We start from the raw sequence: 26,196 nt of genomic DNA on the forward strand, positions 1-26,196 counted from the left end.
ATATGGCAAGAATCACTGATGTATTTTCTGGTTGTGAAAGCACTACATACAGCCAACAAGTCAAAGTACAGCACAGTCAAAGTGAAAGTTCATTTTTTAGACAGATATTACAAACAAAGGCTACTGGAGCTGCACGGTAGTAGTTCACATTCATCAGCTAAGGTTACCAGTTTGAATGTTTGACCATTCATCTCCTAGATCTCTGTAGTTTAAATCCACAGAGAGTTGTAAAACTAATATTCTATAAATAAAAATGTAATCATTTAATTAATATTACACATTTTGTAAGTGTATTGACCTGGCACTATAGAATTTAAATAATAAAGGACAGACTGTTTAGGACTTTCATAGACTTCAACAGTCAGTCATTCTTGCTTGCAAATCTGACATTTCCCATATGAATTTCGGAACAAAATTGCTAAGAAAAAACCTACACTAACATGACAAGACAGTTGGAGCTATTGTAAGGTCTGAAATACTATAATATTTTACATCCAATGTATGTGCAACTGAGAGGAAGACTGCAGACTTTACTTTCTCAAGAAAATCAAGTATTTAAACAATTTTAACAGTAAAATATTCATACTTAATTTTCTTGCAGAATGATCTGGTTTTACCCAGAGTGAAAGATTACCTGTACATAAAAGGTTCGAGAAGTTGTTACGATTTCAAAGAGATTGTCTCTCATCATTATATCACTGCAAAGACAAAACAAAACAAATACTTAATAGCAATTTAGATTTTTAAACGGCTGTACTTATAAACAATGTTATAACTAGAAAATCAGAGTATGCAGAACTCTATATCCGTCACCCTTCAAATTAAACTTTTATCTTTCCTGATTTTGATAGTCACTATCAATTATATGACTGATTTGATGGGATGTATCAACCTTGCATTAGCCCAGCAAGGGTTAATCACTCACTATGGGTTCAGGCGGCTTCCTCATCTAACCATGAAGCATACAAGCTGTGAAATGCAGGGAGCTGACTGCTGGATGCAAAACTTGATTGTTATGAGTTAGGAGAGGGGAAATGAAGAAGAAAGGATATGGGAGGTTGAACCGATAACCTCAGAGAGGTTGGAGAACCAACATTGTCTTGGCCATGCTGGAGCAATGAGAATGAGCTTGGCACAGTCCAAATTCAGCTTGGGAATGACTTGTGGGATGATCAGAATTGGAAGAAAAGTGCTGATTCCCAGCTTAAGTGAAAAGCATTGGTCAAGGAGCCCAGACTGAGACCCCCTAAGCAGAAGAGCAGCCGCCATTTCTTGTCACTTGTGGTGAGCAGATCAATTGTCAGGATGCCCCAAACTACAAAATTGGACCACAAGATGCTGGTCTTCAGGGACCACTCATGATTGTGGGAGAAATTTCTGCTGAGGTGATCCGCTACGTGATTCTGGATCCCAGGTAAGTGATTGGCCACGAAAGTCATGTGTTTCCTGATTCAAAACTGCCAGAGCCTGATCACCTCTTGACACAGCATGCTTGGAGTGTGCTCTCCCCCCGTCCCTCCCCCATCTATTCACATATTACATTGAGGTGGTATTGTTGGTAAGGAAGTGCACTGAAGCAATCTCGAAGGGCCTGACAGGCATTATGGATCGCACAAAGTCCTGGACAGTGATATGCAGAGAAGCTTCTTGTTCTGACCACAGGCCTTGAACTTTCACAACCCCAAATGTGCTCTGCAAACTTACGGAATCATTGGTGACAACAGTCCCGGTCAGTGGGAAGCGAGCAAAGGGAACACCTGGCACATATTGCCCTGAACCATTCACCACTGTAAGGAGTTCAGAATCAGCAGAGGCAGTCTGAACCATCTGTCCAAGGGATGATGATTTGTAGGATAGGCCAACTTCAGACACATCTGAAGAGGACACAGACACAATCTAGCATACTGAATTACCATATGGTGTAGCAATCTCACTATACATGGGCTATGCCTGAGGGTTCAGACTGCAGCTCTAGACATAGGTGGTGAATTTTCTGGAAACAATCAATCAGTTGGCAGAAATTCTCACAAACTCAGTCTATCAGGGCCTGAGTCAATTCAACTCTTTTTGAGGTGGAACCAATGTTGACTTCCCAGTGTTTAGAATGAGACCTCAACAATTGAGTAGGGGTAGTGCGAAGTGGACATGACTGAGGACTTCCACTCTGTACCTGCCCCTCAGTAACCAATCATCCAGATACAAGAAGAAAGGAACTCCTCTATTCCTGAGGTACCACTATCATACACTTGTGTTCAGAAAAACCCAGGGTGCTGAAGATAGGCCAAAAGGCAGCATGGTGTATTGGTGGTGACTCAGAAGGATTGCTACAAGGAAATAAGCACCCTGAAGGTCCAGGGTAGCAAACCAGTCATTGTGATTTAAGGTGGAGGGGATAGTTGCTAGGGTGACCATAGGGAATCTCATGTATCTGATGTATTCGTTGAGAATGCAAAGGTCACGTATAGGTTTCATCCCTCTCTTGGACTTGAGAACCAGAGCTATCAGGAGTAGAAACCCTGCCCCTGATGATGCAGGGAGGACCTCCCTACAGCCCCCAGAGACAGTGTCTTGTGAGAGGGGTCCCTGAAGAGAAATGTGGTGAGGTGGGGAGGCATATGGAAAGTAACTGTATTTTATGATCTGAAAGTGCTTAGGCCCTAGTTGTCCAAGGTAATCAAGTCCCAAATGTAAAAACCAAGACCCAAGAGGGCGAGGAGCCAGCTGGTTAAACCCACACTGGGCAAGACTTTGACTTGTCCTCTAACTTTTACTGGAATACCCTGGGGCTGAGGGACTAACAGTCAGGCTGACTGCCACTCCTCAAGCCCCCGAGGGGCTGACCCAACCCCAGCCCACTGCTCCAGTGTCCCTGGGGCTCACTGATGGCCCATTGCTCCGTCATTGCCACTGCTCCTGCATCAGGGCTGATTGCCACTGTTCCTGTGGCCTGTGCTCTCCAGCTCCAGGGGGACGGACCCAACCCCAGCTACTGTTTCAGCCCTGGGTCCACTGCTCCGGCAGCTCCAGGGCTGACACCTGCTCCAGCCCTGTCGCTGTGGAAGAAGTCCCAGAAAGTCACGCAATTTATGACCTCAATGACAGAATCCTCTAATTAAAAAGGCTTACTTTTCAAACACAGTTATGGCTACAAATAACCAGAGAGAGTCTGAATAGTTTAGTTCTGTCAATGTAATAAAAAAGGATCTCGAGACATCCAGAGTCTGAAGCGTCTTCTATTCTCAGCACTACCTGTTCTTTGTGAAACAATGTAGGATGGCTCAGCCATGAGTGCTTGAAGCTCTCTAATCCGTCTAGTTGAGATGACAGCAACCAGAAATGGTGAGGGTGATCTGGTGTAAAGAGCATACTGAAAGAGGTTCAAAGATGGGCTCCTTAAGGTTCAGGATGACAATATCGAGATCCTATCCCAGAACAGGGTCCCTAATGGAGCTGAGGCCCAGTTTGACATGAGCAATTAACTTCTGGACTGAGGCCTCATTTCTTGTAGGATAGAATTAGGGAGGTAAACATACCATGAGGCTGAAAACAGAACATTTGTGCTAAATAAGTGAACAGGTAAGTAAGCTAGAAAGACAGAATGTCTAAGTCTGCTAAGATAAGAGGGAGAACACCCAAGGAACCATTTACTAACAACAGGTAAGAGAAGTTAGGAATGTAGACACGATGTAAAGATCGGCTTGAGCATGATGTACATGGATTGGTTTCTGAAAAGTAACCAAGCCAACCATGAAGCATATGATGCAATAATGGGTAAATGTATATAAAGGAAGAGGTTTTCTGTGCAACTTTGGATGTATAGTGTGACCTATACCCATGCCCTATGTTGAGTCTGATAACTCAAGTGTAGCTTTGCTGTATGCCAAATAAAAATAACCCAAGTGATGAAATCTGGAGTCCAACTGAGTGTTTTGGATCCCAGAGAACTGGATGAAGTCTTCTCCCACAACTGGACATAGTGTTCTGGATAAGCAGAGTTGAAAAAGTCTTGGAGGGAATCTCAATATACCCAACTGGCAAGTAAGCATGTAACAGGCTCTTGAGGAACCTGGATACAGTCGAGTCAGAGAAGATAAAACATGACTATGCTGGAGGATAACAAGTCAAGACTGTCGTAAGGTGGACACAGATGGAGCTGAACAACTGGCTACTTTTAAATACAGCAAGTAGTAAAGGATCTTTGGTAAGAAACTGCAATGGGTCTAGATTGTGTTGGGAACCTCTTCCATTTTGAGGCACAAATCTGTCATAGATGTCTTCCGTTCTGTAGAAGAAAATCTCCTGAATCTGCAAGGAGCAGTCTCTTTCAGTGGTACTCCGCCTGCCAACATCTATGCAGTCAGGAACAGAGACTCTACGGTCTGCCATGAGTGGTAAGAAGGAACTGAGGCAGGGTTGCATTTATGCCATCAGAAGGGAGCACAAGGAGGCACAGGGCACACGCATGACCCTGACACACATTGCTATTCAAAAAGACTCCAATCTCATGTGCATGAGGTGGCAAGCACATCTACAGCAGAATTTTCACCAACACATACCCAAAGTAGAAATTTCAGTTTCACCCTCATTTCAAAATATACTGATGTTAGTGGTTTAACTGTTTCCTTGATTTTGTCATTTATTGCTCATTCTGACCTTAACTCACTGCTGGGGATCATGCAATGCAAGCTTCAGTATCAAGATCTCATGCTATACATCATAAATTGCACTATTTAGATACAACAGGGTACGTGACCACAAAGCTATCTGTTGTCCCTAAATACACCAACTATCAAAACATGTATCTAAATTAACTAATTGGAATTAAGCCACCAGTCTTTTGACTACATTCTAGCCCAAGGGTCCACAAAATGGGGGTCGGGACCCCTCAGGGGGTTGCAGGCTGTCAACCTCCACCCCAAATCTTGCTTTGCATCCAGCATTTATAATGGTGTTAAATATATTAAAAAGTGTTTTTAATTTATAAGGGGGTGGGGGTTGCACTCAGAGGCTTGCTATGTGAATGGGGTCACCAGTAAAGAAGTTTGCAAGCTACTGTTCTAGCCCCAACAAAACTGTTTACTGTGATACTTCAGATATTTTGTATCAATGGTTAATTTTTCTCACCTTTGTTTACATTCCTGAACTTTATGGACCTCTTTAAGAGGTATGATCCGGAGAGGTTCCTTTTCCTGCAAAAAAGGAAAAAGTTTCAGTGGATTAATTTCTTTCAAGATTCAAATAATCAGGATTTTGCTACTCAGGATTGATTAGCAATAACAGGGAGACTTCCAAGGCAGCGATTCATTATTGCTTGCTCCAGCTAAGACTTTGTTCACTCTCTTAAACATTGAGCTCCTCTGCAAATTCTAGGGCACGAAAGCATTATGAATCTTTTTTTTCTAATTTGGAACTTTGTGTAGCTACCTATTAAACTCAACTGGATAAGGTCCAAGAGGATCTCCATGATTTAAGCCACCTCTTTCTTTCCAAAGCATGGCACAGTAATCATAGAATCAGAGTCGGACTGGAAGGGACCTCGAGAGGTCATCTAGTCCAATCCCCTGCAGTCATGGCAGGACTAAATACAATCTAGATCATCCCTGAAAGGTGTGTGTTTAGCATGCTATTAAAAATCTCCGATGATGGAGATTCCACAACATCCCCAAGCACTGGAATAAATTGCTTAACTACCTTGACAGTTCGGAAGTTTCTCCTAATGAACAACCTAACCCACCCTTGCTGCAATTTAAGCCCATTGCTTCATGTCCTATCCTCATAGGTTAAGGAGAACAATTTCTCTCTCTCCTCATTATAACATTTTGTGCACTTGAAAACTTATGTCCCCCCTCAGTCTTCTCTTCTCCAGACTAAACAAATCCAATCTTCCCTCGGAGGTCATGTTTTCTAGACCTCCCTCCTAGACCTTTTTTGTTTCTCTTCTCTGGACTCTCTCCAATTTGTCCACATCTTTCTGGAAATGTGGCGGCCAGGACTGGACACAATACTCCAGTTGCGGCCTAATCAATGTGGAGTAGAACGGAAAAGAATTACTTCTAATATCTTGCTTACAACACTCCTGCAAATACATCCCAGAATGATGTTCGTGTTTTTTTGCAACAATGTTACACTGTTGACTCATAGTTTAGGTTGTGATCCACTATGAACCCACATCCTTTTCTGCAGTACTCCTTCCTAGGCTGCCGTTTCTCATTTTGTATGTGGGCAACAGATTGTTGCTTCTTAAGTGGAGTACTTGGCATTTGTCCTTATTTCATCCTATTTACTTCAGTCCATTTCTCTAATATATGTAGGTCTATTTCCTGAATATTTAAATAAACCTCAGCACTGGCCTTTCAACTTCCAGTTTCATGTGCCACCATGTGGCTGTTGGAGGGAATAGGAAAGTTTCTCTGCTTACCTGAAATTTTATTTTTAAATACCAAAGTTACTTATAAGTATTTCTGGCAACTTGCAGCTTCAAGGAAGAACAAGATCTGTCTCTCATTGGCAGCAGGCGAACACCTTACCTCCTGAAGTTACCTTCAGTAAGAAATTGCACAGCCAAGATGATTCAAATCTACTTTCCCTAAATTATAGGCTGTTAACTGTACTTTGTGCTTTTCCTCAATGATTTCTCCTACAGAGAATTGTAAATTCCATTTAATAACAAAACACCCAAATCCTGGGATGCTAATTTTCATTCCTTCTCTGTTCAGGATGATCCATTTGTCTGCAGAGAGGGCTGGATCTTTTAAACTCAAAAGAAAGGAAATTTTCGGGTAGCACAGACAAGTTCTCTTATTCTTTGTGCTAAGGCCCACAGATCCATTACAATGGAATGTTCATATAAATGTGCCTCCACAGTGGTGGGAAGCAGGATCTTTCATTAAATATTGGCATCTGAAACAAATAAAATATCCCCTCCATCTTCCCCTGGGCACTAAGGCATGAAGCAGATTTCTACCTTTTTACAATCAACCTGTGGAACTCATTGCCAGAGGATGTTGTTAAGGCCAAGACTACAACAGAGTTCAAAAAAGAACTAGATAAGTTCACAGAGACTACTGGCTAAGATGGGCAGGAATAGTGTCCCTAGCCTCACTTTGACAGAAGCTGGGAATGAGTGACAGGGAATGAGTCACTTGCTGACTGGCCACTATCGGAAGACAAGATACTGGGCTAAATGGACCTTGGGTCTGACCCAGTATAGTTGTTCTTAGGTTCTTACCAAAATAAAGAAAATGGCATTGGCTATGACTGGATAACCAATATGTGCAAAATTTGGTGAACTTGCACATTAATGGCTGTGTGGCAGTCTAATTGACTGCAATACAGTATTACTCTACCCTGAGAAAGTCACTGCTCCTAAACACTGGACCTTGATGCTCAGTCAAAAGAGGAATATTTCTTGAATTCACTCAGTGAATGAATGCTATGAGAGTTGGGAGGAACCACGTACCTGAATTAAAAATATAATACTGGTCTGTTAGAGAAAGATCCCAACTTCAAAGCTCATCTGAATGTAGACAGTGGCCACTGAAGCCCTACTCTAATGGATATGAAGTCTGACACCTCCCTCCAAAGGGTCAATCAGGGTAGTGTTGTAAGGAGCTGAGTGAGATTCAAAGGCCATGCTTAATAATCTTGCAGGGCTGGAATAAAGTTGATGTCCCCTAATGATGCATTTAATGTTAGGCCTTGTACAAAACTTCCTTTTCATGAACATGCTGAGCATATTATACTACAGCGCCTTGACATTTTGCTCAGACACACACTTACAAATTCATAATAAAGCCCTCCAAGAAGAACTCATGGCTATACTTCACTGTTTTAAAATGGTAGTTAAACTGTGGACTTTGCCCCAGACACAAGAATATATTGTATTTGTTTACTTTTGTTTTGGGATCCACGAGAGCAATAATCACTTATTTACTGTTTGTGTTAATCACAGTGCCTGTAAGCCCTTGTCATGAACCAGAACCCCCTTGAGCGAGACATGATGCATACAAAAGAAAAAAAGTCCCTGCCCCAACGAGCTTCTTCCAAGTGTGTGTTTTAAACATCTTTCGTCCTGGATGGAGGACTGATTTTGCAACAGCAGATCTCTATGAGAGCTGAAAATGCCACTTGTTTTCCTTTATGGACATCATCTGTTAATCTTCCGAAATGAAACCTAGCACCTGATTGTATTCAATGTCAGCCCAGGCCTCTGACTTTTCTGGCACCATGCCATCTGTCCTGAATCCAAGATACTTCAGGAACTGTTTCAATGTGTTTAGTTCAGCTTTCTCTGTGTACACAATCCTTATCTCTTCCCAGATAATTTCTCTAATAAGGGAATTTCCTTCCTCCATAACGCCAATATTATTGCTGCCATGATCCTGGAGACACACCCTGGCAGCACATGTAATTTCAGAAGGGAAGAGAAAAAGGCTGCCAGACAGCTGCAAAATGTAAGAGTTGTCTGAAGATGGTAAAATGGAAATTCTTTGAAAACAAGCCTCCTATAGAAACTTACTTAGGCGTTTCATGCAGTGCCCTGCTCTGTTTGTCCCCAGTCCTCTGAGGCTAGAAACAGAAATGAGGAGCAGGTTGTAAAGTGCCGATCTGAAGTAGATGGATGATTTAATTCATGTCATGGATTTTCCATAAGTTACTCAGACTGGGAATAGGACAAAGATTTTTGTGCAATTCTTGTACAACTCCTTAAGTACCTTCTTTGGGCATAGGGAAGTTACTTACCTTATTGTGCAGTTCTTTGAGAAGCATGGTCCCCATCTGTATTCCACTGTGAAGTATAAGTGTATGCCATGTACCTGAGACCGGAGAAATCTTGCAAGCAGTCTCCAGTGCTCCACCTGTGCCCCTGCACCAAAGATATAAGGGGTCGGGCAGATCGACTACCTCTTCAGTTCCATCTCTACCATGAATCTTGTCATATTCCAAAGCAGAGGGAAATACAGATAGGGACCACACATCTCAAAGAACTCCAGTTAAAACAAGATAAGTAACACTTCCTTTCTTCTTCAAGTGCTGGTCCCTATGTTTTATTTCACCATAGGTGACTGAAAGCAATACTAAGAGAGGAGGAGGATGCAAAGCTCCATGTAGTATAGCCACTTGTAGAAGCACTGTCCCAAAGGATGAGTCAGCAGAGGAGCCTTGAACCAAGGCAAAATCTCATGAAAGTATGGATGGAACTCCATGTAGCTGCCCTGCAAATATCCAGCAGAGGCACCTCCTGAAGTGATGCTATTGAGGCTCCCTCTGTACGGGGAGCCCTTACCCCATGTGGAGGAAGAAGCTGTGCCAACTGACAGTAATTCCACTTAGAGAATCTCTGAGAGAATATAGGTTCTCCTTGTACTCATTCTATGGCAATAACAATGAACAGTCTGGGTGAGTTTCTGATCTGTTTCATTCTCTGCAGGTAAAATGTCAATGCTCATCTTATGCAGAGGGAATGAAGTTGCCTCTCCTCAGAGACATGGGGCCATACACAGTAGCATTGTTTGTGAAAGCATGTGGGGGCCCTTAGGGTGTCATAACAGTTCACTGTTTCTTTTTGATTAATCTGATGCCACTTGAGAGTTGTCATGCCAAAAAGAAAAGGGGCCTATGTACCTGCCTGAACTTGGCTGCCTGTGAAGGGGCCTGTAGAGTGAGACGACCACTCTTACAGGCCCCCACATGCTTTCACAAACAATGCTACCATGTCTCTGAGGAGAGGCGACTTCATTCCCTCTGCATGTCCCCTTGTTAGAAATGCTAAATTCCTGATCACCAGGGAAAACACACACATTTATGTCTGGTAGGGATCCCAATCTGATGATGGGAACAACAGTCTGATACCATCCCAAGCTTTTAGGTATGACAGAAAGACCCAAACCCCCTTCAGTACACCTTGCAGGATGAATGAAGGATACATTGCAGTAAGTTTGTCTGCAGCCACCATTGACCTCCTCAGCATAGTTTCACAATACTCTGTACATCTCTGCCTGAAAGAATCTATACTTCTAACCTATATTCTCTCTAAGCTGCATGGCTGCGCAGGTGCCTATTAAGCCCCGCGCATGGGCTCAGGGCCCACCAGGGGAGAGGCACCCCTGACTTGCCACAACCAGGGGAAAGGTGCCCCTTCCCTGGCCCAGTCCAGGCCTGCCAACCCCAGCATGGACCTGCCCAGCGGGGAGAGGCGCTTCCCCCCAGGCCCGTCGGCGCTGCCAGCTAGTGGAACCCCTCCCTCGGCCCGACCCAGCCCAGCCGGAACTGCCAAGGCTAGGGAGAGGCACCTCTCCTCCGGCCCCAAGCAGCTGTGGCAAGAGAGGGCTGGGGGAGTGAGGGGTGTCCTCTCTCCACACTGCAGCCCCGGGGCAGCCTGCACCTACACACCTCATCTCCAGCCCCATCCCAGAGTCTGCACCCCTACCCTCTGCCCCAGCTCAGAGCCCCCTCCCACACCCCAAACCCCTCATCCCTGGCCCCACCCCAGAGCCCTCACCCACAGCCAGAGCCCTCATCCCTCTGCCCCAGTCCTGAGCCCCTTCCCACATGCTGAACCCTTTGGCCCCACCTCCACTACATTAATTTTGTTATGTGCACTAATACGAAGGTGATGTGTCACATATCACCTCCATACTGGTGCACATAAAATTCATTCCGCAGATGGATGTAAAAAGTTAGAGGAAACACTGCTTCTAATCTGGACCACTGAGCTTTGTGGGTATGTGCACATGCATGGCTAGAGGAAAAAGCATGTTTACGATGAGGTCTTTTCTTCAGGACTGACCTGCCCAGCTGAACTCCATGAAAGTGAGCAAGGGAAGCAGGCACTTAGTATTAACCACACTGCTGCACTTTATCAAGGCGAGCAGTGGAAAATGTGATGATTCGTTTCCCCTGCAGGAGTTTGTCCCATAATCATGCTGGGGGAGTGGGCAGAGGCTTTCAGAGCTACCCTCGCCTGCAGGCATCGCCCCACAGCTCCCATTGTCCGGGACCAGGGAACGATGGCCAATGGGAGCTTTGGGGGTGTTACCTGCAGGCAAGGACAGCGCACAGCAGAGCTGCCTGCCGAACCCCATCCCCAGGAGCCACTGCCAGACATGCTGGCCACTTCCAGAAGCGGCCGACAGGGAACCTTCCTTAATCCCTCTGCGTGCCACTGCTATCCTGGAGCCACTCGAGGTAAACAGCGCTGGGCCAGAGCCCGCACCCCAAACCCCTCCTGCATCCTGCACCCCAACCCCCTGCCCTGGGCCCCCTAACCCCTTCCCTGAGCTCCCTGCGGCACCCCTCCTGCACCCCAACCCCCTGCCAAGTGCTCTCCTGCACCTCATGCCCCTCCTGCACCTCAATCCCTTGCCCTGAAGCCCTTCCTGCACACCACACCCCCTCCCACACCCTGCACTCCCAACCCCCTGCCCTAGCCCTACATTCATGGCCCTGCATACAATTTCCCCACCCAGACATGGCCCTTGGGCCAAAAAGTTCGCCCACTCCTGTTCTAAACAGTACTCTGCTACTACCACAATTTAAAGACCAGCCAACAGAACTTAAAAATTCATATGTTTTGAAATTGGCCCATATATACTAATTACTACTATTATTTCAAATCTTTATTCAGTTAGAAGGTTTTATGCAAACAGGATGTTAGTTTCTTAGCTGCATACCTCTGAATCTGCTATTGACAAAGGCCATGTGAAGGAGGGAGAGGAAGCCAGGAGGAACTGTGCAGCTATGCAGGGAAGCATAAATACAACTTTGTGCTTCTTTTAACATTTGCTTGGACTCTCTATTTCACAATCAGCATTTCTTAAGACAATCATTTATACTCAAGTGAGCATCCACCAAGCATGAGAGGAACAAAATACTGATGCAAAATGAGTGACAACTGTTGTGCATATTTAGAAGTTTGTTCAATTCATTATTATTCCTTACTGGAAATCAATCCTTCACAATACCCTATCAGTCCCCAGAGCAGCAGATTGTGAAGTCAGAGAATTAACTTCCAAAGAGAAATCATTAACAGATGACCTATTTTCATAATTTTTTTTTTTTTTACTGAAAATATAGAACAGAATTACAGAAAGTTACAAAAGCAGCACAGCACTTTTTCAGACACCCAAGTAGATCATTAAGAAACCTTCAGTGTGTATTTTTGAAATTTACTTCCAGACATCTTTTGAAAGCAGTATAACACATCTGGGAACATACCTGTTCAGATTTGAAATAGCCTATTGTATTTTCATCTAACTGAAAGTATCTTCTCTTCCAGTTCTTCATCTATTAAAAGGAAAAAAAGAAAATATAATCAAAGCAATACATGATTTCCTTTAATTTTCACTCAGTCTAGCTAGGTTTTTTGAAAAATACATCAATGAACTACATTAGCAGTTCTATGAAAGCTGCATTTTCCAATTTTTATTTTTGTAATTACTTTTAGCAATTCCTACTAAAGCTATTGGATATTTCTTAAACTGCCACAATTCTATTTCCAATTATTTCTATTCATAGGAATCTTGTTTCCTACATTCATTAATCTAGATTATTTTAAAACCACATATCCTGCTCTCCAAAGTCTAAGATTTAATTTCACAAGAAGTATACTTGGAAAGATTTGAAGTTACAGGTTTTCTTAAGGATCACAGTGCCGCAAAGTCTGTGAAATCTGCAGTATGGTAATCCAATAACTCAGCATTCTGTAGAAAGTGGCAAAAAAATGTTTAGATGCTTCTTTGGAAGCTAGAGAGAACAGAAAGAAGGTATCTGGGGAAAATTTAGGAAACTACAAGCCTATACAGGACACATTACCACTGGTTAAGTGAGGTCCATATTCCTTGATTTAGGTAATCTGTACCAGAAGTGCTGCAGACAATTCTGAAATATGTCCTTTGTCTCAGACATTCTACATGCAGCTAGCATGGATCAAATGCGTATTTTATTCACTTCATACGCATCAAATGACCTGGATTAACAAATGGGATTAAAGTGATCAGATTACTTGAATGGAAAACTGGGATAAGGGTAAATGGAGTGAGACAAAAAATAGAAAGACATGAAGAGCTCTGTGTAAGACTGAAAGCGTCTCTTGGTGAAAGAGACATGTTGGTCCCATTACAAGATATTACTTCATCCACCTTGTCTCTAATATCCTGGGCAATACGGCTACAACAACTCTGCAAATATGAATAGGCCAGAAATATACCTTATTCTGTTCAGTACAGAGAATATAAAGGAAATTAGGGACAAAGAATATGCCACCAGTCAATTATGAAGACAGTAGGCAGGAAAGTACATTGGATAGTGGTGGTGAAGAAAGGATGTACTTCTATTAGATAGTGCTTAAACTATGAGTAAAAAAGAACTAAGACATTTGCATATAAACTGGTATATCAAAAAGTAAAATGTTTAACATACGGGTTTATAGAATATCAGGGTTGGAAGCGACCTCAAGAGGTCATCTAGTCCAACCCCCTGCTCAAAGCAGGACCAATTCCCAACTAAATCATCCCAGCCAGGGCTTTGTCAAGCCTGACCTTAAAAACCTCTAAGGAAGGAGATTCCACCACCTCCCTAGGTAACTCATTCCAGTGCTTCACCACCCTCCCAGTGAAATTTTTTTCCCTAATATCCAACCTAAATCTCCCCCACTGCAACTTGAGACTGTTACTTCTTATTCTGTCATCAGGTACCATTGAGAACAGTCTAGATCCATCCTCTTTGGAACCACCTTTCAGGTAGATGAAAGCAGCTATCAAATCCCCCTTCTTCTCTTCTGCAGACTAAACAATCCCAGTTCCCTCAGCCTCTCCTCATAAGTCATGTGCTCCAGCCCCCTAATCACTTTTGTTGCCCTCCACTGGACTCTTTACAAGAAGGATGTGGAAAAATTGGAGTGTGGGGCCCAAAACTGGACACAGTATTCCAGATGAGGCCTTACCGATGTCGAATAGAGGGGAATTATCACATCCCTCGATCTGCTGGCAATGCCCCTACTTATACAGCCCAAAATGTCGTTAGCCTTCTTGGCAACAAGGGCACACTGTTGACTCATATTCAGCTTCTCATCCACTGTAACCCCTAGGTCCTTTTCTGCAGAACTGCTTCCTAGCCATTCGGTCTCTAGTCTGTAACAGTGAATGGGATTCTTCTGTCCTAAGTGCAGGACTGCACTTGTCCTTGTTGAACCTCATCAGGTTTCTTTTGGCCCAGTCCTCTAATTTGTCTAGGTCCCTTGTATCCTATCCCTACCCTCCAGTGTATCTACCACGCCTCCACGTTTAGTGTCATCTGCAAACTTGCTGAGAGGGCAGTCCACGCCATCCTCCAGATCACTGATGAAGATATTGAACAAAACACACTCTTCCATAATAATGTGATATTGGCTTAATATATATATATTTTTTTTACTTAGACTGCTTAAACAGTATCACCTCATATTTTAATAATTTTGCCAGTACTCATGTACTACAAAGGCAATTTAGCCATGCATTTATGCAGCCTATAAGTCAGCAAATTTCCACTGTTATTGTAAGTTGCACACCTAATATGGACTGTGTTGTACATAGTTCACTGAATATTTTTCATATCACATCAGTCTAATGTATTTCTGCTTTATGTCAGAATTCAAGATGTTTACACATCTCTATTAGAAAATCAGTTTTGTACATAATGTTTGAGAAACAAGATAATGTAAATACTCATATAATGCGCGCACACACACACACACACACGAGCAGACAGTTTTCACACAACTGTAACTGACATTCTGATTGGCGTCTAACCATGCAACTTAAGCATCATTTTAACTTATTTTTGTGTGGCATTTTTTTGGTGTCCTTCTGAAATAAAAAGGAGGAACAAGTTTATAGAAGCGGCCATACTGGGTCAGACCAATGGTCCAATCTAGTTCACTCTCCTGTCTCCTACAGTGGCCAATACCAGAGTTTCAGAGGGAATGTACAGAATAGGGGAGCTGGAGTGATTCAACCCTGTCTTTTCCTCCCAGCTTCTGGTAGTCAGAGGTTTAGGGTTGCCCTGAGCATGGGGTTACAGCCGTAACCATTTTGTTTAATAGGCATTGATGGCCCTATCCTCCATGAACTTATCTAACTCCTTTTTGAACCGGATTATACTTTTAGCCATCACATCCTCCCCATGGCAATGAGTTCCACAGGTTCCTCTTGTTTGTATTAGACCTATTGTCTATTCTTTTCATTGGGTGACCCCTAGTTTTTGTATTGTGGGAAAACAACACTTCTCTATTCACTTTTTCCACATCTTTCATATTTTATAGACCTCTATCATATCCCCCCTTAGCCACCTCTTTTCTAAGTTGAACAGCCCTAATCTTTTCAGTCTCTCTTCGAATGAAAGTCATTCTATACCCTTGGTCATCTTTGTTGCCCTTCTCTGAATCTTATTTTTTATCCCTTTCCTAATAGTCTTCAACACTGTTAGCTTTTTAAAGCACTGATACACACTGAGCTGAAGTTTCCTGAGAACTACCCAGGGTAACTTCAGCATCCCTTTCCTGAATGGTAACAGCTAATTTAGAACCCATCATTATATACATGTAGCTGCGATTATTTTTTGCAATGTGCATTACTTCACACTTATCAACACAGAATTTCATCTGCCATTTTGTTGCCTAATCACCCAGTCTTTTAAGATCCCTTTATAGCCCTTCAGAGTCAGCTTTGGACTTAACTATATTGAATAATGTTGTATCATATGCCACTTCACTGTTCACTCCCTTTTCTGATCATGAATGAATACGTTCAACAGTACAGATCTCAATACAGATCTTTGGGGGATCCTGCTGTTCACTCACCTCTCTCCATTGCGAAAACTGCCCATTTATTACTACCTTTCATTTCCTATCTTTTAACAAGTTACCGATCCATGAGAGACCTTCCTTCTTATCCCATGACAACTTAGCGTCTGTGAGAGCCTTTGGTGAGGGGCCTTTTCCAAGACTTTCTGAAAATCCAAGTACTCTACTTCAACTGGTTCATCCTTGTCTACACGTCTGTCTGTTCATACTCTCAAAGAATTCTAATAGGTTGGTGAGGCATGGCTTCCCTTTACCAAAGCTGTGTTAAACATGATTTATTAGGGAAGAGTTACCTATGTGTCTGATAATTTTATCCTTTGCTATAGTTTCTACCAATCTGCCTGGAACTCACATTAGACTCACCGCTTGTAATCATTAGAACTGCCTCTAGTGTCCTTTTTAAAAATCAGCATTAGCTACTTTCCAGTCATCTTGTACAGAGACTTGTTTCTGAAATGGGTTGTATACTACACCAGGGGTAGGCAACCTATGGCAAGCGTGCTGAAGGCGGCACACGAGCTGATTTTCAGTGGCACTCACACTGCCCGAGTCCCTGGCCCCCATCTGGCGCGCTCTGCATTTTAAAATTTAATTTTAAATGAAGCTTCTTAAACATTTTAAAAGCCTTATTTACTTTACATACAAACAATAGTTTAGTTATATATTATAGACTTATAGAAAGAGACCTTCTAAAAACGTTAACATGTATTACTGGCACGCGAAACCTTAAGTCAGAGTGAATAAATGACGACTCAGCACACCACTTCTGAAACGTTGCCGGCCACTGTACTACACAGTTAGTAGAGCTGAAATTTCATATTTGAGTTCCATCAGAACTCTAGGGTGAATACCATCTGCTCCCAGTGACTTAATGTTAAATTTATCAGTTGGTTCTAAAACATCTCCTATTGACACACCAATGTGGGATAGTACGTCAGATCTACCAACCATAAAGGATAGGTCCAATATGGGTATTTCCCCTACAACCTCTGCAGTTAAGACTGACAGAAAGAATCCATTTACTTTTTCTGCAATGGCCTTATCTTCCTTGAGTGTTCTTCAACAGCTTGGCCGTCTAGCAGCCCCACTGCCTGTTTGGCAGACCTCCTGCTTCTGATGATAAAAAAAAATTTCATGCTCCCAGACTTCAATGTTGTGAGTTTGCAGAGCTTTGAATAGAGCACATGCTAAATCCCTTAATCTCGAACTGTTTGGCTAGACATCAATCTGCACATTTTTGGAATTGCACAATTTCTCCTCTAAACCACATAGAACGCCTAAAAACTTTCCCTAACCACTTCACACTTTATAAATCCTGCACACAGTAAACTCTTGCTTCAGTCCAAATACCTTCTGTACACTTTTCATTACAAAAAGATAGCTGCACATGCTCATGCCAAAGAGCATCCCTTAATTATACACTTAGCCTAATGTTTTCCTCTGCAAAAGGTCTCAAAATTTTAACCTAATACAAAAACATGCAGAAACACCAAAAAACCCCACAAAAGTTGAAAGAATACCAATACATAGATAAAACACATACTACTACTACTACTGAAGAATCACTCATTTGATAAAATTCTAATTAACCTTAATATTTTAACAACATTAGTGTTATTTGGTAAAAACCAAAAATCAGTATCAATTTATCTCAGTATAATACAGAAAGTAACTGTAATAACTTTTGGGCCTCTGTTCTTCAGAAGAGGAATGCATTATTCTCCAAATCACTTACCACAGCGCCTTGTTTAACACAATAGCCAGCTTTGATAACAGCATTGTCTGGGGGAGGTTTAGCGCTAAAGTAAGGAAGGTGGCTTTGGGTCCGTTTCAAGTAATTTCTGTCACCTCCTTCCCCACATTCATTTAATTCTTCTCTCTAGAATGGAGAGAAAGTTCAGGATGTTCAGCATTTGCTCTAAAGCCCAGTGATAAGAACAGAAAATGAAAGTGTATTCGGTTCCCTAAATTTGGTATTTGGTCCACTCTGTGCTCACTAAACCCCATCTCTGATTTGTTTAGAAACATCGGAAACTTGACACTGCAGTATAGCAGTAATATCAATGTGACAATTACCTACATAAGGCCTACTGGAGTACTCCAGGAACTACTCAAAAGTACACAGTTTGAAAATAGATTATAAACATATTAAAACAGATAAAACAATTAAAAATAGTATGTTGAAGACCTAAGAAACAAAATCTTTACTCCTTTTAAAAAAAGTTAATCCACGGAGTGATTTTGTTTAGGAGAAGAGCAGTCTAGATAATTCCAAAACTATGATTAGGGCCAGTCATGCAAATCGTCAGAATAACCAATCCCCCAATGTGACCGAAGAGGATAAAATAGTACACAGGGTGTCAAACTCAGTAGAATTACTGTGCCTCTACTTTTAGATACAACCATTATTAACTTTTTATTTTACATCAGGTTTCTAGCACGCCATTTATAAAAATCTTGGCTTTCTGAGCCAATCAGTATCTTTCCTTTCTCCATTGCAAAATGCAAAAAAAAGTATACCAGTGAACTTCAGTGATCGACTAACTTGAATTTTGACATTGCCAATGCCAGAAACTCATTTCACGCCAAGAAATTCAAACTCATATAGGGGGTCTAATTCTTGGAAGTAAAAAAGTCAACACTTAAAAGCATAATCTTTCATACAGTCACAGACAACTAAAACAGTCGAATGGACACCTAGATACCATATCAGGTAAATATTTAAAAAGCAAGTTTATGAGAGTATGAGTCTTCTGGATGAGGATGGATGGGGTTGACAAATTTATTATAGATAAAATAAATGTATGTCACAGTATCCTGACAAGACAGACACATAGCACAACTCTTCCAGTAATAACATTTCCTTACTTGTTATGAAGCTATTACCTGAGTAGGTGTAATGATGGGAACACCACCAACAATTTCTGTTCTGTAGGACACTTGTTTCTTTCCACCTGGATTTTCAACTTGGCGATTTGGGTTATCAGGTTGACACGGCAGATCAGACTGCTTTGGTACCTAAAAAGTTAGACATGATGAATAATTTGATGTTTTCCCCTGTCTTAACACTAAAAATAAAGCTGGTAGTCCCCAGGCTCAGGTACCTAAAAAGCCTGAGTTATTATTCAAGCACTCACATTCAGTTTCCAGAAGGATTTCTACAGCTAGTTTTTAATTCTAAAGAAATCTCAAGAGGTAACTGTTTGCAACAGATTTGTGTTAGACATCAGAAGAAAACTGATCTGTGATTAAGACACTTGACTGTGACTCAGGAGATCAGGGTTCACTTTCCAGCTCTGCCACAAAATCCCTGCCTAATCTTCAGCAAATCAGTTTCTCTGTGCCACAATTTCTCATCTGTAAAGTAGAAATAGTTTCTCCCACTATGACATTTAGCTCTTTGGGGCTAGGATTCTTACTACATGTCTAAACAATGCTTAGTACAATGGGACCACAAACCTAGTGGGTCACTAGGTACTACTGTAATGCAAAGAGTTACTATTCATACAAAGCTATAGTGTCGATGTTTGACAAATGTCTTTGCTGCTTGATGCAGCATTCTCACCCACAATGTAATGCTTAGCATGAAGATATTTAAATTACTATGAAACAATATGAACTTAACTGAAACTTTGCTTTAAGTTTAATATCTGGAGCAAGGTGAAAAAAGTTATCCATACTGTTCAAACTGCTTTATAGAATGACAAGATACAGATTTGTACTTCAATGCAAAATCTTCAGGGCTAAAGAATGCAGTGCTTAATAATCATTAACGTGGAACTTTGGGGAGAGGGGTGTACAAATTGCAAGACGAGTTTGACAACAGGATCCAAAGATTAGTACTTCACTGCAATTTAAGACACATTAAGAACTGTATGCAGCTTATGCAAGTTACTCAACTTGATACACTACTATAAGAAATCTCTGGACATTAGCTCACCCTCAAGCAAAAACTGGCACTATTTCATCAAGGGAGGGCGATAAAGGGTGAGGTGTGCTATAGGAGCTACACAAAAGGCAAAATGGGACTATGCTGAGTAATACCACTTACCTCTTCATCTGCTCTGAGTACTGATGGGGTAGATCGCTGTATCACAGGAGCACCAAGAAAGAAAATAGGAGATCTAGTACTTTCCAAAACATAAACAGGAAGTGCTGAGGGAACTAACTTTCAGGAACAATTTCTAAAAGGTGTCTGAAACTGACATCCAACCTTTGCAAAACAGGGTTATCTGGTGAAACAATGTTCAGGTAGTACCTCTGAGAAATACCTGAAGTAAAAGCAGTTAATGTTCCATCTTAGCCATTTTCAAATATGGTTATGTTTATCCCAGTTTGTTGAATCAAAAAGTTCTAAACCATCTGCTCCAGCCCCCAGGCCCAAAAAATCTTGAGAGCTTTGTTACTTCACAGAAAATCAAGTCATTAATGGTTGCAAAATAAGCATCTATTTATTTGATAATCGGGAGAAGCAGCTATTCCTTTTCTTCTTCACCTTGTTTGACTGTGCTCCTTGTGGCTCGGTAGAAGCTGCAGTCATGATGGTGCCTCTGCATCTGAATTGTCTCCCACAAGCATCTGACAATAAGCCCTCTTGCAGAGTCTCATATCAAGACCAAGTATTTAAAGGTTTTTAATATTTCAATGCTTCTGAATAAGTCAGTCTGCTAAAGCTGAGCTAAAAGGTGCAGGCTCTTCAGGAGCTTGATTCTGTCTGTTCTTGAGTTTGTGCCAAATCTGAAAACTGAATGGTTCTCTATCATTGGAAGCAATACTCAGACTCATAGACTCTAGGACTGGAAGGGACCTCGAGAGGTCATCGAGTCCAGTCCCCTGCCCTCATAGCAGGACCAAATACTGTCTAGACCATCCCTGATAGACATTTATCTAACCTACTCTTAAATATCTCCAGAGATGGAGATTCCACAACTTCCCTAGGCAATCTATTCCAGTGTTTAACTACCCTGACAGTTAGGAACTTTTTCCTAATGTCCAACCTAAATCTCCCTTGCTGCAGTTTAAGCCCATTGCTTCTTGTTCTATCATTGGAGGCTAAGGTGAACAAGTTTTCTCCCTCCTCCTGATGACACCCTTTTAGATACCTGAAAACTGCTATCATGTCCCCTCTCAGTCTTCTCTTTTCCAAACTAAACAAACCCAATTCCTTCAGCCTTCCTTCATAGGTCATGTTCTCAAGACCTTTAATCGTTCTTGTTGCTCTTCTCTGGACCCTCTCCAATTTCTCCACATCTTTCTTGAAATGCGGTGCCCAGAACTGGACACAATACTCCAGTTGAGGCCTAACCAGCACAGAGTAAAGCGGAAGAATGACTTCTCGTGTCTTGTTTACAACACACGTGTTAATGCATCCCAGAATCACGTTTGCTTTTTTTGCAACAGTATCACACTGTTGACTCATATTAAGCTTGTGGTCCACTATGACCCCTAGATCTCTTTCTGCCATACTCCTTCCTAGACAGTCTCTTCCCATTCTGTATGTGTGAAACTGAATGTTCCTTCCTAAGTGGAGCACTTTGCATTTATCTTTATTGAACTTCATCCTGTTTACCTCAGACCATTTCTCCAACTTGTCCAGATCATTTTGAATTTTGACCCTGTCCTCCAAAGCAGTTGCAATCCCTCCCAGTTTGGTATCGTCCACAAACTTAATAAGCGTACTTTCTATGCCAACATCTAAATCGTTGATGAAGATGTTGAACAGAACCGGTCCCAAAACAGAACCCTGCGGAACCCCACTTGTTATACCTTTCCAGCAGGATTGGGAGCCATTAACAACTACTCTCTGAGTACGGTTATCCAGCCAGTTATGCACCCACCTTATAGTAGCCCCATCTAAATTGTACTTTCCTAGCTTATCTATAAGAATATCATGAGAGACCGTATCAAATGCCTTACTAAAGTCTAGGTATATCACATCCACCGCTTCTCCCTTATCCACAAGGCTCGTTATCCTATCAAAGAACGCTATGAGATTAGTTTGACACGATTTGTTCTTTACAAATCCATGCTGGCTATTCCCTATCACCTTACCACCTTCCAAGTGTTTGCAGATGATTTCTTTGATTACCTGCTCCATTATCTTCCCTGGCACAGAAGTTAAACTAACTGGTCTGTAGTTTCCTGGGTTGTTTTTATTTCCCTTTTTATAGATGGGCACTATATTTGCCCCCTTCCAGTCTTCTGGAATGTCCCCCATCTCCCATGATTTCCCAAAGATAATAGCTAGAGGCTCAGATACCTCTTCCATTAACTCCTTGAGTATTCTAGGATGCATTTCATCAGGCCCTGGTGACTTGCAGGCATCTAACTTTTCTAAGTGATTTTTTACTTGCTCTTTCCTTATTTTCTCTTCTAAACCTACCCTCTTCCCGTAAGCATTCACTATACTAGACATTCCTTCAGACTTCTCAGTGAAGACCGAAACAAAGAAGTCATTAAGCATCTCTGCCATTTCCAAGTCTCCCATTACTGTTTCCCCCTCCTCACTGAGCAGTGGGCCTACCCTGTCCTTAGTCTTCCTCTTGCTTCTAATGTATTGATAAAAAGTCTTCTTGTTTCCCTTTATTCCCATAGCTAGTTTGAGTTCATTTTGTGCCTTTGCTTTTCTAATCTTGCCTCTGCATTCCTGTGTTATTTGCCTATATTCATCCTTCGTGATCTGCCCTAGTTTCCATTTTTTATATGACGCCTTTTTATTTTGTAGGTCACGCAAGATCTCAAGGGTAAGCCAAGGTGGTCTTTTGCCACATTTTCTATCTTTCCTAACCATTGGAATAACTTGCTTTTGGGCCCTGAATAGCGTCCCTTTGAAAAACTGCCAACTTTCCTCAGTTGTTTTTCCTCTCAGTCTTAATTCCCATGGGACCTTGCCTATCAGCTCTCTGAGCTTACCAAAATCCGCCTTCCTGAAATCCATTGTCTCTATTCTGCTGTACTCCCTTCTACCCTTCCTTAGAATTGCAAATTCTATGATTTCATGATCACTTTCACCCAAGCTTCCTTCTACTTTCAAATTCTCAACAAGTTCCTCCCTATTTGTTAAAATCAAGTCTAAAACAGCTTCCCCCCTAGTAGCCTTTTCAACTTTCTGCAATAAAAAGTTGTCTGCAATGCAGTCCAGGAACTTATTGGATCGTCTGTGCCCCGCGGTGTTATTTTCCCAACATATATCTGGATAGTTGAAGTCCCCCATCACCACCAAATCTTGGACTTTGGATGATTTTGTTAGTTGTTTGAAAAAAGCCTCATCCACCTCTTCCGCCTGATTAGGTGGCCTGTAGTAGACTCCCAGCACGACATCACCTGTGTTTTTTACCCCTTTTAGCCTAACCCAGAGACTCTCCACCCTTCCGTCTCCTATGTCCATCTCCACCTCAGTCCAAGTGTGTACATTTTTAATATATAAGGCAACACCTCCTCCCTTTTTCCCGTCTGTCCTTCCTGAGCAAACTATACCCATCCACACCAACATTCCAGTCGTGTGTATTATCCCACCAAATTTCAGTAATGCCAATAATGTCATAGTTGTATTTATTTATTAGCACTTCCAGTTCTTCCTGCTTATTACCCATACTTCTTGCATTTGTATAAAGGCATCTAAGATACTGGTTTGATCTTGCCTCCCAGCTTTGCCCTGACCCTCCTTCCTCTCTGGCATTATAGCCCGTGCTCCCTCCTGTTTCCAACCCATCTCCCAGGTCTTGTTCCCCACTTACCTGTGGGCTTTGCTACAAATGCATCTTATTTCAAAAGGTAACATCTTTATGACTTGGATTAGCCTGCTTTCAAACAAATCAAAACCCCAAAACAAGAATCAAGAAGGTCCTATTTAGGAAAGGCAGAGCAGTCCAAAAATATTCAGATGTATGGCTGATCTAATAGTTTCAACATTGTATGTCTTGGTCTGGAGTATAATCAAGGGAGCAACTTCTTTCTTGTTCTTCAGAAGAGAAAGTATTTTGCTTTATGAGCCTTACAATTCTTAAATCTAATCTAATCAAAATCTCAGTTATAACAGCTTTTACTTATAAAACACAAATGCAATGGGGAAAAGACTACTACTGCTGAGTGGCTTTGATGTTTAGGTACTGGAAATAATCTATTGAAAAGTGGGTGCTGAAGTTTCCAAGAGTCGTGACAGCAAACTATTACCTAGGGCAGTTTGCTTGCAGAAAGTACAGCTGAATTATTCACTGGATAAACAGCACTAATTAGGAATATGCTTAATTCTTTTGATAGCTGTGCTCCTAGAGCACACCAAGATACACACAGAAAAGAAGAAAGGCAATGCACCCTGTGTCATTCTGGATTGACGTTTATTAACATAACCTGAGGCACAGTAAAGTGCAATAATCTGAGGATTAAGTGTGAAGTCAGAAGGATTTATTAATTGACTATGCTATAGATGGAAGTTAAAGTATAACCTCTGTATCAATCTAGTTGCTAAAAATCAGTCAAGCCCTCTACAAATCTTGATTAAATTAGATTCCAATCTATTAAGTCATTTATAAACTTAGTTCAGTGAAGGTTCATATTTTCAAGATTTTAACAGAATTTCATGACGTTCTCAACATAATTTACAATAATAATAATAATAAAGGTGAAAGTTAATTTCAACTTTGTTCAAGTAATGGGGAGCTCAACAGCTGAACAACAAGAATGTACATTATTTTCTTCAATCCTGTATCCAGCCTGTGTCATCTTACCCCTCCTATGAGGAACAAAATTCTCTTTGACAACTCCTCTTTGGTACTAGTTCCAAATTTTGTAGTTGGCAATTTTAGGACAACATGGCAATGTGTGGTTGATTTAGAGATGCCATAAAGAAGACAGAAAAATATTTTTCATAGAAGAAAAACATTTCAATGGAAATATCCTTAAATATATAGGAGGAAATTGTGGGCTAGATTTGTTGGTCAGATCCAGTTCCTTTGTTCCACTCTGGCGGTGCATGGGTTTGTAGTGCCTATGGCTCTTTTAGACTGGGAATACTCAGAATAGCCAGTTCCTGTACCACCAATGCCTACAGCTCCCAACAAAGGGGACATATATCAAGAGTAAGGCCCTCAAAGTTACCGCAGTCTAAGTTTCATGATTGATGTAACAGCCCTCCAGGGCTATAGCCGGCCAGAGTAGTTTACAGCCGTCCTGGAATTGGTCTCACAATCAAGAAGTTGCAACTAGTTCCTCTATAGCACTTCATCACACACTGCACCCCATCAAAACTGGATACTACAAAAATTTGTCCCCATATATTCAACTCTTTCATTGCTCATAAATAAGGCCCTACCAAATTCACGGTCCATTTTGGTCAATTTCACAGTCAAAGGATTTTAAAATAGTAAATTTCATGATTTCAGCTATTTAAATCTGAAATTTCATGGTGTTTTAATTGTAGGGGTCCTGACCCAAAAAGGAGTTGTGGGAGGGTCACAAGGTTATTGCAGGGGGTATTGTGGTACTGCTACCCTTATTTCTTCGCTGCTGCAAGTGGTAGCACTGCCTTCAGAGGTCGATGGCCAGAGAGCAGCAGCTGTTGGCCAGGAGTCTCGCTCTGAAGGCAGTCCGCTGCCAGCAGCAGTGCAGAAGTAAGGATGGCATGGTATGGTATTACCACCCTTACTTCTGTGCTGCTGCCGGCAGAGCTGGGAGCTCAGTCAGCAGCCGGCACTCTCTGGCCGCCCAGCTCTGAACGCAGTAGTGCAGAAATAAGGGTGGCAATACCATGATCCCCTGTAAAATAACTTTGTGACCCCCCTGCAACTCCCTTTTGGGTCAGGACTCCCAATTTGAGAAACTCTGGTCTCCCCCATGAAACTGGTATAGTATAGGGTAAAAGCACACAAAAACCAGATTTCACGCCTGTGATGCATTTTTCATGGCTTGGAATTTAGAAGGGCACTACTTATAAACTATATGAGCAGAACTCAAGAATGGAGGTAAGAGTCGAAATATGTACAAGCAGTATGTTTTTATGCCCTGTAGTCACACGGTCTTCCTATAAAATGCTATGTCTGCTCCTCTCTCTTGCACCCTCTTTCACTAGTCAGGATGCATTCTGTGAGTGTGCAACCAATGAATTTTCCAAGCAATCCTTTGTCACTGAACAATGCTCCAAGATCTCAACTTCCATTTTCAAAAATGTGTCATGTACTTATGCTTGCGAAGAAAAAGCTTTTCAAACATGAACTAAATATGACGTAAAACAATGTTGTCTTCCATGATCTTTCACATAACCTTAAACAACAGCTCAGAAAGATGGCTTGTCTCCTTTATCCCAATTCCTCCAACACTTCTTCAGATATTAAGCGCTCCAGTTGTCCCCATTCCACTGCCAA

The 26,196-nt window shown here is 41.8% G+C and overlaps 1 protein-coding gene across 8 annotated transcripts in view; it reads right to left on the minus strand.

Moving 5' to 3' along the window:
- PLEKHA1 (pleckstrin homology domain containing A1) overlaps window positions 1–26,196 on the minus strand; it is a 98,360-nt gene that overhangs the window by 8,256 nt on the left and 63,908 nt on the right. For 4 of the 8 annotated variants that reach the window (XM_050959029.1, XM_050959030.1, XM_050959034.1 and 1 more), the window contains exons 6-11: window positions 19,890–19,925; window positions 18,725–18,856; window positions 17,574–17,717; window positions 12,217–12,285; window positions 5,125–5,189; window positions 635–698 (exon numbers count right to left, since the gene is read on the minus strand). In XM_050959029.1, coding sequence (XP_050814986.1) covers window positions 635–698; window positions 5,125–5,189; window positions 12,217–12,285; window positions 17,574–17,717; window positions 18,725–18,856; window positions 19,890–19,925 — 510 coding nt within the window. The remainder of the gene's footprint in view (window positions 1–634; window positions 699–5,124; window positions 5,190–12,216; window positions 12,286–17,573; window positions 17,718–18,724; window positions 18,857–19,889; window positions 19,926–26,196) is intronic. The other 4 variants (XM_050959033.1, XM_050959037.1, XM_050959035.1 and 1 more) reach the window with 2 other exon arrangements.

This window comes from Gopherus flavomarginatus, chromosome 6 (genome assembly GCF_025201925.1).
Source record: "Gopherus flavomarginatus isolate rGopFla2 chromosome 6, rGopFla2.mat.asm, whole genome shotgun sequence".
In the NCBI taxonomy this organism is placed as follows: domain Eukaryota; kingdom Metazoa; phylum Chordata; order Testudines; family Testudinidae; genus Gopherus; species Gopherus flavomarginatus.